Below are 13,177 nucleotides of genomic sequence, written 5' to 3'. Positions count from 1 at the left end.
TAGCCTAACACTAAGTTTGTTCTAGTGTTGTTGGCAGTGTTCTGAGAGTGAAAGCAAGCAAGGACTTGTAAGACTAACACTCAAACGTGGCAAACCATAAGTTCTACCACATACTGTTGGCCAAAGAAAGTCATAAGGAAGCCTGTAGGGAAATAAGCTCCAGCTCGTGATGGGAAAGAAGGGAAACTCATATAAAAAGGGACATAAATGTGGAGAGGGAGAATGAATTGGTGCCATTTTAATTCAACTTTTAAGATTCATTAGGCAGGAATAGATCAGCTTACTTCGCAAGGCACTTCTAAGTACTCTAGAAAATGCTATGTGAATGTTGAGATTTTCCAATCTGGCTGGTAGAAACATGCACTATCCCTGGCTTTGTGTATGCCGGATACTGCTTCTAATCCTTTCAGGTGGTTCTTTTTGAAGTCTTCAGTAGTTACTTCACACTTAATATCTGATCCGTACTTAGTAAAATATTCAATGGGAATCTTCAAATTTTTGGAGCTCTTTATTTTTTCTGGCATATACTTCTCTGTTACTTTTCCTTGTGAAATCTAGCCACTTTGATTTCAGGAGTCTGTCAGCAATTCTGGTACTATGTTGTCTAATAACCAGGGTTTTCAAAAATAGGGTTTTTAAAATATATTTTGTCTAGTTTTCTTAGTCATTTCATGCAGGAGAGTAAATTCAGTCTCTGTTGCACCATTTTGGCCAGAAACGAAAGTCTCCAATTCTTAGAATTTATCCTTAGGAAAAAGAAGGATTTCTAAAGACTGTGGATGACCTAACGTCTGGTGGGAAAAAGCAGTATGCGAATATTTGATCATAGTTTAAAATATGTATTTCTCTCTTGCTTGTGCAATTCCACTCTCTTTCCTTCTCAGTCTAGTTGTTATATTTTTATTGTGTCATGTGTGTGGGTATTCATTTTATGTTACCAATAACAGTGTAAGATTTTTTTAGATGTTATGAATATACCTTAACTTCTTTATATTTTTTACCCTGTGTGTTACATTTTAGAGTAATCAATTAATGATTCTCCTTTTCTGTAAAAAGGGACTCAAACCCTGCAGATCAATTAAGTGATGTTTACATGGGCTTTGTAGAGTAAAATTCAGGGTAAATAATGGTAATTTAACTCTTAGGTTGATGTCAATTTTGGTTTAAATTGTCTCCACTTAAATTAGGTGCCATATGTTAGACTACAATTGCTCATGAGTTCAACTACCACCTACTTAGAACAACACTCCAGGCTGACAGAAAGAACACTCTGTAAACCTCAGACCCTCTCATTTTGGTGAGGATTATTTTCTTTCTCAGAAAACTTGAGGTCATAATTCACAAACATATAAATGGCTTGAACACTTTCAACCTGCTTCATGAGTGCGGTATTGAGAAAAGATTATATTTGTAGAATAAATATTTATCTGTGAACACTCAATTGCATTAATATTATCTGTGAACTTTCTTATAGGCTGCCTTCTTATAATCACATACTTATGTTCTTCTCCCTCCTTCTCTCAACTTCTGCATCTCCTCCCCCATCATTTATTTCATAAAATGATAGGTGGAGAAGGTATAGGAAGTAACTACTATACACCCTTAATTTGACTTAGGATGAGCATGATTACAAAGCAGAAATTTTGCAAAAAAAATCAAACTATTATCTAAGGACAGACATGACTATTCAGGGAATCATTTGAGCATTTGCTTTCTTCACTAGTATGGACAATCTATAGTTGGCCATATAGTTGTTTATTGTGCTTGTCAAGATACAAGGACAATTAATTTTAATATTTTTCATGCATCTGCCTTTAATGTAGTCTTGTCCTACACATAACATAATTTGATGGAAAAACACTGAAATCCATATTAAGTTAAACATTTTTATAGGTAAATAATTTGAACTCAGATATGCATACAGTGATATAGTGATGCTATTTATATATCTAGGACAGCATTTTATTTACAATCTATTTTGTTTTTTCACTATTGTGGTAAAAATCTAAAATGCGTGAGGATTTCTAGATTTATAATAATGTATATAATTGCCTATATAAGATTGTATAAATAAATCCCAGGGATCTGGAAATGAAAGCTTTTGGATTTTTTAAGGGATGTCATGCACATATGGATGGTTGTTATTGTTGTTAATCCACACATGAGAATAGATGAGATTCTTCCTGTTTAAATATACATAGCTCAAAAAAATATACATAGCTCACTGAAGTGTTTACAGCATATCACAGAATACTATTTCTGATAAAACTGAACTGTACTGTTATCATCATGAACCTTTAAAATAATGTGTAACTGTAGTTTATACTCCTAAAAGCCTAATTTACTTTTAATAGATTTAAATTCTAATTACTTATAAGAATGAATAGCATTTTGAAATAAAAAATTTTTTGATTCAGCATTTCAAATCTATATACACTTTTTTGGGTAAGCTTTTACATCGAGATGAGCTATTATAGCATATTAATAAATGTTTTTATGGACACAACTCATTTTAATTATTTGATTCATTTAAATTTTGTATACATCTCCATAAAATGACATACCAATGCAATTTTTATTATGCCTTTTCAGAACACAAATGCCAATCTGAACATGAGGAAAAGAACAAATGCCTTGGTTCACTCTGAATCTGACATTGGCATCAAAACTGAGGTAGGAAACCATTCGAACAGATCTTCTGTGGTTGTCCAAGGATCTTCTGAAGCCACATCGCAGTCTTACTTAGCTTCCAGTCCAAACCCGTTCAGCCATGCGAATGCAGCTGAAACTATATCTGCTGCAAGAGCACTTCCATCTGCTTCTTTTTCTACTCCTAGTAGAACTGGGTATGTGCCCCGGCAAGCTTCAGTAGGATCTGCTTTTACCCATCATGTGTTTGGATCAAGACTGGAGCGAATTAAGACCACAGTTAATACCATAGGGGCTTCTGGGAAGTTGTCAGCCGCCACTCCTCCTTCTGCGCCACCACCTTCTGGATCTGGCACAAGTAAAATAGACAAATATGCTCGCATCCTCTTTCCAGTAACCTTTGGGGCATTTAACATGGTATATTGGGTTGTTTATTTATCTAAGGACACTATGGAGAAATCAGAAAGTCTGATGTAATTTTTTTTTGCTATAGTAGTTTCCTAAAATATGATGAACTTAATGCAGAATGTCTTTTTAAATGTTTTTAATAAAAATGCTATGTAATTTTTCCATTTAAAAATTCAAGCCAGTTATTGGGAGAGTTAATTAATTCCTCGGTGAAGAGAAAATGAGCCAATTTTCATTTCAGAAAATGATTTAAATAGAATCAATTCCGCATTCAAATTAGACAGAATACAGACCATCTTGGAAAGTTGAGACAAGAGAAATAGGGCTATCAGAAATATGTGGTGCATATTTATGCACTGAAATTTAAAAACAAACTATGACATTTTCAAATACACACTATGAATATCAACCAACCACCCTAAATTTCCCAGTGGCATTGCCTTTAATCAGAATTGTTAGCAGATATCATATCTGGTGACCTTTGGAGATCCTCTGAACTAGTATCTGCACACGAAGGACTTTTCCTGTTAAATGAAACATTTTTACAAGGAAACTAGAAGAAAACAAATGCTGACCAATGGAGTGAAACCTCTGCTTCATTGAAAAAAAAATACAGAGACCATGGAAAATATGCTCCCTGTCTTATGATGGCCAAACAGGACTTAACAGTTGACTTGAAAATTTGTGCTTTGAGCCAAAGTTAAACTCATTGTATGAATTATTTTGATAGTAGTTCATTTGATTATGTGTTCTTTCAACATATGTTTATTCAGAGCCTACTGTGTCCCAGACACTATGCTAGATATCGTCTCTCTAGGAAAGCTCCTTCAGCATTACCTGCAATATTACTTCGATAGAACAGTCAGTGCATGCTAATGAACATAAACTAGCAGAAGCCACTGCATTCTTTAATGGAGAAAATTATTTAGAATCTGTAAACATATTCAAAACATTTGTCTCCTATACCGATAGAGATAAGAGGTATATTGTTCACATAGCCACTTTTGAGATAAGTACACATTAGTACAACTTCAACGATTAACATCAAAATATAATGAAAATGTGGTATCAATTTTTCTGTAAGTGAAAAGCACTTTGTGCCTGAAAGTAGAATTCTAGGCGCTGTAAGAACTTATAGATTACCTGTCTGAAATGTGATCAGAATCACAGAATCATCAGAATTAGGAACTCAATACAAAGCTTTTTTAAATGCTTTTCCCAACATAGATCTGGTGAAATGTATTAGCTAGTGAAATGCTAAACTTCTGGGGAGGTTTTGTGTCCATAATTCTGTATTTCTGGGTGGTTTCACATTTATGTGGGGGAAAGGTTTGCACAGATTCATAACCGAGGTGAGCTTTCAGAATTAAAAGAGCAGCAGCAAAGAAATGGAGTACAGAAAAAACAACAACAAATCCATAGCCAAGGGGTTGGATGCTGCTAACTCTGTTATGCAGTTTATCAAGATTTTCATGTACTAACTTTTCTTTTTCATTAGGTAGACACAACAAGTTAATTGAATTTCAGGCAGCTCTCTTATGCTGCTAAATCTAGGTCGATTTTTTGTTGCATTGCTTCCAGATTTTTCTTTTATAATTCTCTCATCTGGGTTTTGTGAATGAATGTGTTCTGGAAGTTTGGGGGGAAATTTTGAGAGAAATGGCCATGTTGCAAACAGGAGCTCTTATTTTTTAGAAAGGAAATTGTATTGATTGGTATTAGTTTTTCAGTTATTGAATTATTTGGAGTGGTTTTGTCTGATACCTGTAATATGTGTAAATGCCATATATTGTGAGTCATATCTGAGAATTCCTTCCTGGTCATCTCTCCAGGTAATTCCTAGAAAAATCAACAGTTTTAGGGCTGAACTATGCTTTCAAAATCACCGAATCCAAATCCCTCATTTACAAATCGATATCTGTAATATGAGGCCCAGTAAAATTTGTATAAATATATGTATTTAATAAAGAATATTTGTACAAAAAGCTTATCAAACATTATCTCATGAATGTGAATAGATTTCTAGCCTTGAGAACAATGATTGAAATTGTTGTTGGAGGTTATGATTGTTCTTTGCTCTAATGAAATGACCTTTTTTCTTGGGCAAGGAGCATACTCCTTGCTTATTTATTGGCCAGTTTTTCAGAAGTGTTTCATTGTCTTCAATTTTTAAAAATAAATTCTTCTTATAAATTTCACAGATGTTGAAGAGATAAAAATAAATGATTTTGGATTTGTAGACCAGGGATACAAATGAACTCATAGTATTTTTCTTACTTTTGTACATGAAGAAGATTTTTAAATAAATCAAGTGCCCAAATAAAGAGAAAGGGCAAAATTAACAAGGATTCTTTTATTTTTTAAGATTTTATTTATTTATTTCTTTATTCTTAGAGAGAGGAAGGAAGGGAGACAGAGAGGGAGAAAAACATCAATGTGTGGTTGCCTCTTGCATCCCCCCTACAGGGGACTTGGCTCACAACCCAGTCATGTGCCCTGACAGGGAATCGAACCAGCAACCCTTTGGTTTACAGGCTGGCACTCAATCTACTGAGCCATACTAGCCCGGGCTAGCCATTGATTCTTAATTGTTAATTTGAAGGAATTGACCAGAAATTCTAATCATTAGTAGAAAAAGGAATTATTTTATTTGCAAATAATACTAATACTAATACTACTAATAATACATAGTTCATTTTTTCCCCCAATGAATTCCATCAAATTAATTCAAGGCTAAATTCTGTTTTATTTTGGTCACCATTTCTATCTTTCTAATAACGCAGAGCTACATTCATTGTGATGGACCTGCCACTTTTCACCATGAGAAAATCTCTATTAGAGTTATGAGAGCCCAAAGTCCTGGCAAGTTGTGAAGAAGGATTCTGGCTGAGAAGATTACCTTTGCATGTCTCTGTTTTTAAAAATATATAATTCAGAATTATTTCATTCAGTACCAAGGCCTATATTCTAGCTTCCAACTGCAAGTTGGACAGTAACTGCTATGTCATTACTTCTGATGTCCTCCAGGCATGACTAGGTATAGTAACATATTTACATGATTAATCCACAGTTAAAAGTACCTTGCATTTGTGCATACACAGAGTATCTGAATAGTGTGTATATTACATTAGACCTCACCCATCTTGAATTAGAGTAGATAGAGCGTAGTCACCCTTTTTACAGAAGGAAATGAATCAGAGAAAATTTGGCAACATAGATAAGAAAGAGCACAGGGCTGGAAAGACTTTAAAGGCTCATTTTTCCATCACCCCACTTTAGCAGTGACTGTGTTTCAAGCAATACGTAAATAATTGTCATTTATTTTATTCATGAATTGGTAATTCTGTCTGACCTAGAGAAAAATCCCTACTTCCCTGTGTCCCCCCCCACCCCAAAGGGAAAAGACCAGGTTGAGAAATGAGTGACCTGACTTCTAGTTCTGACACCTTATCTACATTAGTGTGGTTTTAGACATTTAAACTCTCTAGGCTTTGTTTGTTATTTATAACAGGAAAGTGGGATGAAAAAATACCTAAGATTTCTCTCCATTTCAATATTCTCTGGTTCTCATTTAGCCTAAATACAAGCATATGGAACAGATATACTTGATACTTTGTGCCACAAACAGATATTTATGGGGGTAAATCTGATTTTAGTGGCATTGCTTAATTACTTTTAGCTCATGGCTTGCCTCAGATTAAGATTTTCTTAAAAGAAATAACATTTCTCCACTTAGATAGATATATTCCTCCTTGTGGAAGATTTTACTCCTTAAAGACTGAAGAATTTTGATTCTTGTTTGGTTTTTATTCATCTTTACTAGGTGGATTCCTGGTTAATGTTGGACACCATGCTGATTTTTAGATGTACGAAGGAAACAAAACCATTTTATTTCCTTATAGGTGGTCACAGCCTGGTTGTGATGATAGATGTGTAGACAAATAACTATGGAGGATAGTAAGTGATACAGCGGTATAGTGTAAAGCCGAGACTAGGGTGATATGAATGAGCACTAACTTCAGGCACAAAATACTTAAGGCACCAAAAAAACTCAGTAAGATAAATAACATTTTGAAAGAACATTTAAAAAAATTGAAATTTATGCAAAAATCCACAATAAACCAAATACCCAAATTTTAAATAAGGACGAGATCAGTATTAATAATGTTTTCTTTTGCATCAAGCTCTAATATTACTCAGCATGACACTGATATAGAGGGTAGAAAAATTTACGTAATTTTATAACTTCATTGATGGAGAGGAAAAAAGAGTGACGGCAGAAAGGCTCCACAGAGATATTACTGAACTGCGCTTTGTAGACTCCTTTGGAATTCTATCCCCTCTGCCTGCTCCCACAAACAACAAAACACATTTTAGGCACCACATGAAGCATGGAAAGAGATACAGATTAGGAACTCAAGGAGAACTCTCATTACAAATAGCTCAGGGTCTGGGGGAGAAGCGGGAAAATGAATCCAGGGCAGTGAGAGTTGTTAATGCTAGAAGGAACTACTGGACCGGATTAGAGAGAGTTTTGTGTAAATTACTAAAAAAGATTGGGTTTGATCCCTGATTAGTGGCAATTTATTGAAAATCTTAACAGACAATAAAAATCAACATGCTATTGAAACTGAACCCAGGTTTGGCTGCCTGTCTCAAGGAAAGCCAAACCCGTGAGACAAGTGGCGGAGACAAAGAGAGCGATTTATTGTAGCGCCAGCATTTTGAGAAGAGGTGGGAGAGGACTCCTGTCCTCAAAAAGCCATCTTAACATCTCTGGCTAAGCCAGTGATTATTCTTAGAGGGCGTTGGTGGGAATTTGGGCCAGGAAAACTTCCCATGGGGAGTGCAGACATGCGGTTTCTCTTGAGAGAGAAACAGGAGTAAGGGGAGGGGGCTTGAAGGGGAGTTGTTTGGTTCTAGCTCAGGTTTGCTGCTTTTGTTCTGTTATCTCTCGATTTGCTTCAGTCAGACATCTACGATTTTACTGCTGGAGTGAGCATTCCTCACAACTGCAATAAAAACTCCGCCAGAGGTGAAGGCACAGGGTTGCCTTTGATTTGTTACAGAATACATAACTATGATCACTAGCAGGCAGATTCTAAACCATAGTTACAACTGAACACTTTAAATAGTGCGGGCAGAGGTTTTCATGAGAAGGGAAGAAAGGGAAAGCAAAACAAAGAGATGAGGGAAGGGGTTTGGACAGGCAGGCAGTGTCCTTGCTGGTTGTGGTAGGGATCTTTAGGTTAGTGGCCTTAAACTGACCATCTGGTTTTTGTCAGTTTAACAGGATTTTGAGGTCAGGCTATTTGTTAGGTTTACATATAAATCTGTTGATTCTAGTAAAAAATAATTAGAAAAGAAAGTTTTAACAGGTAAACTCTAGTTTTGAGAGAAAAATCAGATTAGATTGACAGACTGGGTTAAATATTTATAAAGATTAATATGGGTGCCTTTATTGGGCGTGATTTATGGGTGCCCACTCACTTTTCATGTCTCTTGTAGAATTATTTTGTGAAACATTAAATCACTCAGGCGACTCTCCCTATGGCTCAGATTTGGTGCCCTGCAACTTCTGGCTTTTTCCAAAACTAAAATCACCTTGGAAGGGTAGAAATTTCAGATCACCAGTGAGATTTAGGAAAATATAGCAGGGCTGTTGATAGTGATTGGGAGAACCATGTGAGGTCCCACCCAAGGTGCCTACTTTGAAAGGGACTGAAGTATCATTGTCCTACTATATACAGTGTTTCTTGTATCTTTTTCAGTAAATATCTCTTTTTCATGTTACATGGCTGGATACCTTTTGGACAGACTTCATATAACTGTAATTCTACAAAGACAGATTTTGTTCTTCTCTCGACTATTCATGGTCCATCTTATGGCTTCAAACAGCCTTTGAGGGACATTTCAGGACCATCACACTTACTGACTTATGCATGCTATACAAGATACATGCCAGCCAAGTTCTTCTCTCCTATTGCTGCAAATGGTTCCCTATTTGAAAACTATCATAATTTGTTGTTCATTAGTTATGATTTTCACTTTGTTTTCCCCAAGTTTTCATTATGTTATTGTTAGAGGGGTTTCATAGAAGTTGAATCTATTATAAACGCTTTTATTTCATCATTATAAACTAAATCACCACTTGTTATTTTTATTTCATTTAGAGCAGGGGTTGACCAGAGTATCATTTACTGATATCTTTTATTGGCGACCAGAAATACATGGTTTTCCCTTCCATATGCTAGGCATCATTGCAATCAAATATTAAAGCTGGATTAAAGCTGTGATAACACAGTCAATGGGAAATACTTCCCTTTGCGGGTAAGAAAACAAACTATCATAATAAAATATAAACATTATTCTAGTTAACCTTTGACTGAGATATTCTTTTAAGTCTTTTGTATTTGTGAATAATAGTCTGTATTTTCATCTTTGCAGTTGTTCACTAATATAGTGGAACATGTTTATTGTCATTTTGTCGATTATGTATAGTTTCTAGTTCAAATGTACAATAATTCAGAGCTTTCGTTCTTTAAGATACATACAAATTATTTTTCAGGTCAGGTTTTATGATTTTAATGGAGTTTCACTGTAAATTAAATCAAAATTTAGTTTTCATGAAAAGTCATATGCAATATGCTCTAAGACATTGAATGGTCATAGTAAATAGTAAATAGGAGGTTGAATTTTCAACTGGTTTGCCTTCAATATTAAAATTTCCTGAACAATTTTATGGCAAAAATGTTGAGAACTGAGGAAGAAATAAAAAGAAAGTATTCTGTTTGGTTTTTCAATTGCAGTGTTGTGCATAATGAGAAATAAAAGGGTATCTGCCTGCCCTATAAATAACAATTTTTTGATTGTTTGTACAATTGAATATATTCCTGATTATGAAAGTAGAGAAATATAATAATGCATATTTTTTGTATCATGAAAACTGAATTTGTTATGTTTAGAACTCATTATTCCTGCTTAATCAAAATAACAAAGTGTGGCATTTAAAACAGTTAAAAAGTTGGTAAATGATATGAGTGTTTTGGTTTTATAGAAATACAATGTTTTTTATTTTTATTTTCTTTTTCTGTTTTGTTTTTACAAAGTACACATTCCTTGAAATGACATTTAACCCTCTGAAATTGATGACTGTATTCTGTGTAAGAAGAGTATTACCATGGTATATTATAGTGAGAAGAACAGCCATCATAATTTGTTTTTGTAAATTTGTTTTGAAAAGATAAATATTATCAGATGTTGATTTGATATTTTAAAACACTTCTTCAGGAAATGATTTTCTAATGCTATCTCTTTAAGCAAACTTCTTGTTTCTCAAAGCTAGACTTATTATACATGGTAATAAACTTTCTTTGCTTCTTAAAACAAAATATATATCTGAACATAGAACTGTAGAATAATTCAGTTTTCAATTTTCCACTGGAGAATGAGTATTTAAAAACAATAAGGATTTAAATTTATATAAATTTGTTCATAGATATTTATATATTTTAAGATGTGTTGGAGCTAAACTCTGGAATCATTAAAATACAAGCATTGCATTTAATGCATTTTTTTCTATTTAAATTTAAAACAATAAACAAATACCTTTGGAATATTTTTTGTTTATGAACCTTTTTTCCATTTATATGTATCCTTCCTTTAAATTGGTCACAGAGTTTACTTTTGAAAGCCCGCCCCTCTCACGAGCACTCCTAGTTTTCACTTACCTTTAATTCCTTGAATGACCAGTGTCATCTAAATCATAGTTTTGCCAAGTTTTCATGGTCAGGAAAAATCTTTGCGGGTGACATGGATGAAGGAAAGTTATAAAAGCCATGCTGTTTGATGTGGCCCAATTAAAACCTTTAACTATGTGGTTTTGATTAAATGAAGGTGTATGAATATATATGTATTTTTCCTGAGTCAAAATTAATACAGTATAGCAATCTATAATTTAATCCTAACCTGTGAGACAAAGTAAATTTCTGAGAAAGTGAATGAGGCTAACTTATAAAAATATGTGAGCTTATGCCTTTAATATGTAGCTCAGAATATTAGTTATAATTATTTTGAGAAATAATGCACTTTGAACACTCTGATAGTCTTTAATGAGGTTTTTAAAAATTATAATATATCATGAAACATTTTGAATGTACTCCTCTTTGTTCTGAAACAACTGTTTTCTGGAGAAAAATTCAGGCTTTTGATTTAAAAGAGAAAGTACCTGATAGAAAAAAGTTGACCATAGATTTTCCACAACATGCACTCACATGCACACACATTCCTATATGAACACATACTAATAAAACACATACTGTATGTAGTATTACTTTTGTTCCTTTTTATGACATATTATTAAGTGCCCTCCCTATTTAATTGTATTTGTTCAGTTACATATAGTTCTTGTTATGGGCTGAAAGTCCAGGTTCTCCGAATATGCACGTTTTGAAACCCTATCTCCCCATGTGATGGTATTAGGTGACGGGGCTTTTGGGAGATAATTAGAATGAGGTCCTGAAGTGTTAATGCTCTTATAAGAGTTTTAAGAGATTGCTTCTTCTATCTACTTTGTGTCACATGAAGGTACGGTGAGAAGGGAACAGTTCACAACCTGGCACCCAACCCTGATCACACCCCAATCTCGGACTTCCAGCCTCCAGAACTGTGAGACATAAATTTCTGTTGTTCGTGCACAAATCTGTGGTGTTTTCTCATAGCAGCCCAAGCTGACCGAGCCAATTTCCTATTCTTAGTGAGAACAATTCTGTTAACATTTTAATATTTAAAATACACACACATTTTATTGTGTAGTGATTTGTGATATGCCTTTAAATTTTTCTGAAGTTCTCATCATCTCAAGAAACTGTTTCCAACTTAACTGAATTAGAAAGCCCCTGCCTTTTATTTTCAACATTGATACTAGAGAAGTACAGCTAGGGTAGAAGAAAGTGGTCATCAAAATCAAATGAACAAAACTATTCTCAAATATAAGCTTAAATAGAAATGTAGGAAAAATATTGAGTAAGTTAATGGAATATGTGGGAGTATTATGACCTTTCAAAGTAGATTTCAACAATTGATTATACTAGATTCATTTGTTTTAATCTGTGACTAATTTCTACACAGGCCATTTTTGAGGTATAATTGTTACAGATTTTTTTTCTCATTAATTGGAAGCAGAAGCTCAATGCTGGCTGCTTGTTTATGAAAACAGACCCTGGGGCAGTTTAGTAATTGTGAACTTGGTTACAATGGTACCTAATTTGTGTTATCATCCTCTGTGAATTCTGAAAATTAATCTCTCCCATAAGAAAAATAACATAAAATTCTTGCTATTATATTCTCATATGTTTACTTGATGTCAAATATACATCCATCATGTGAGTTCTTAAATTCTATCCTCATTTTCTTCTGGAGAATGTAAAATAATGTCATCCATTTAACATTGGTTTGGATTTTTAACATTGGTTCTCATTTGAAAACCCTTCAGTAACATTCATCAACTCAGCATTCTAGGCAAACAGATTCATGAATCTGCATCATTAGCATTAGGATAAATGCTAATCAGTGGCATCATTTATAAAGTAAGGCCCATATATCTGATTATAGAATATCATTACTGTCAAGATGCCCCATGTTCATTCATTAGTTGAAAACTAAGCAGATTGATACATGGATACTATTAACAGAGGGAGATAACTCAATTGGCATGTTACTTCAAAATTTAACATTTTTATTTCTTCCTTGACTTCAATTTCTTGCATTTTGCCTACTCTCTCCTTAGTGTAAACAGAATGTAGTACAGTGTCAAAACTCCATCCCTCCACAGTTTATAGTGTTCCTCCCCGTGTCATGGAAAGAAAAGAACAAAAATTGCTTTCTCTTCTGCATGCAAAATGAAAAGGGTAAGGGCATCATTCTACTTTTGTGTATATTCAAGTGCATAATTCTCGAACCAATGCATCATATAGTACAGAATATTCCTTGATAAATGAGAGCAATATATTCTTCACTCATAAGAAAAACTAGGTTTAATGTTTCTTTTAGAACAAAAGCAAATGTGAGGGGAAAAGCAATTGCTCTTATTTCGAAAGAGGTTGCATTGTGAATAAACTAA

At 34.1% G+C, this 13,177-nt stretch overlaps 1 protein-coding gene across 3 annotated transcripts in view; it reads left to right on the top strand.

Moving 5' to 3' along the window:
- Positions 1 to 3,126, top strand: part of GABRA4 (gamma-aminobutyric acid type A receptor subunit alpha4) — a 67,802-nt gene extending 64,676 nt beyond the window's left edge. For all 3 annotated transcript variants that reach the window (XM_037141014.2, XM_037141013.2, XM_037141012.2), the window contains one exon: positions 2,593 to 3,126. In XM_037141014.2, the coding sequence (XP_036996909.1) occupies positions 2,593 to 3,126 (534 nt within the window). The remainder of the gene's footprint in view (positions 1 to 2,592) is intronic.
- Positions 3,127 to 13,177: the final 10,051 nt, after the last annotated feature.

This window comes from Artibeus jamaicensis, unplaced genomic scaffold (genome assembly GCF_021234435.1).
Source record: "Artibeus jamaicensis isolate MK-2021 breed Jamaican fruit bat unplaced genomic scaffold, CSHL_Jam_final contig_889, whole genome shotgun sequence".
Lineage (NCBI taxonomy): Eukaryota > Metazoa > Chordata > Mammalia > Chiroptera > Phyllostomidae > Artibeus > Artibeus jamaicensis.
The sequence above is the reverse complement of the archived record's forward strand: the minus strand, read 5'-3'. Positions and strand labels throughout refer to the sequence as shown.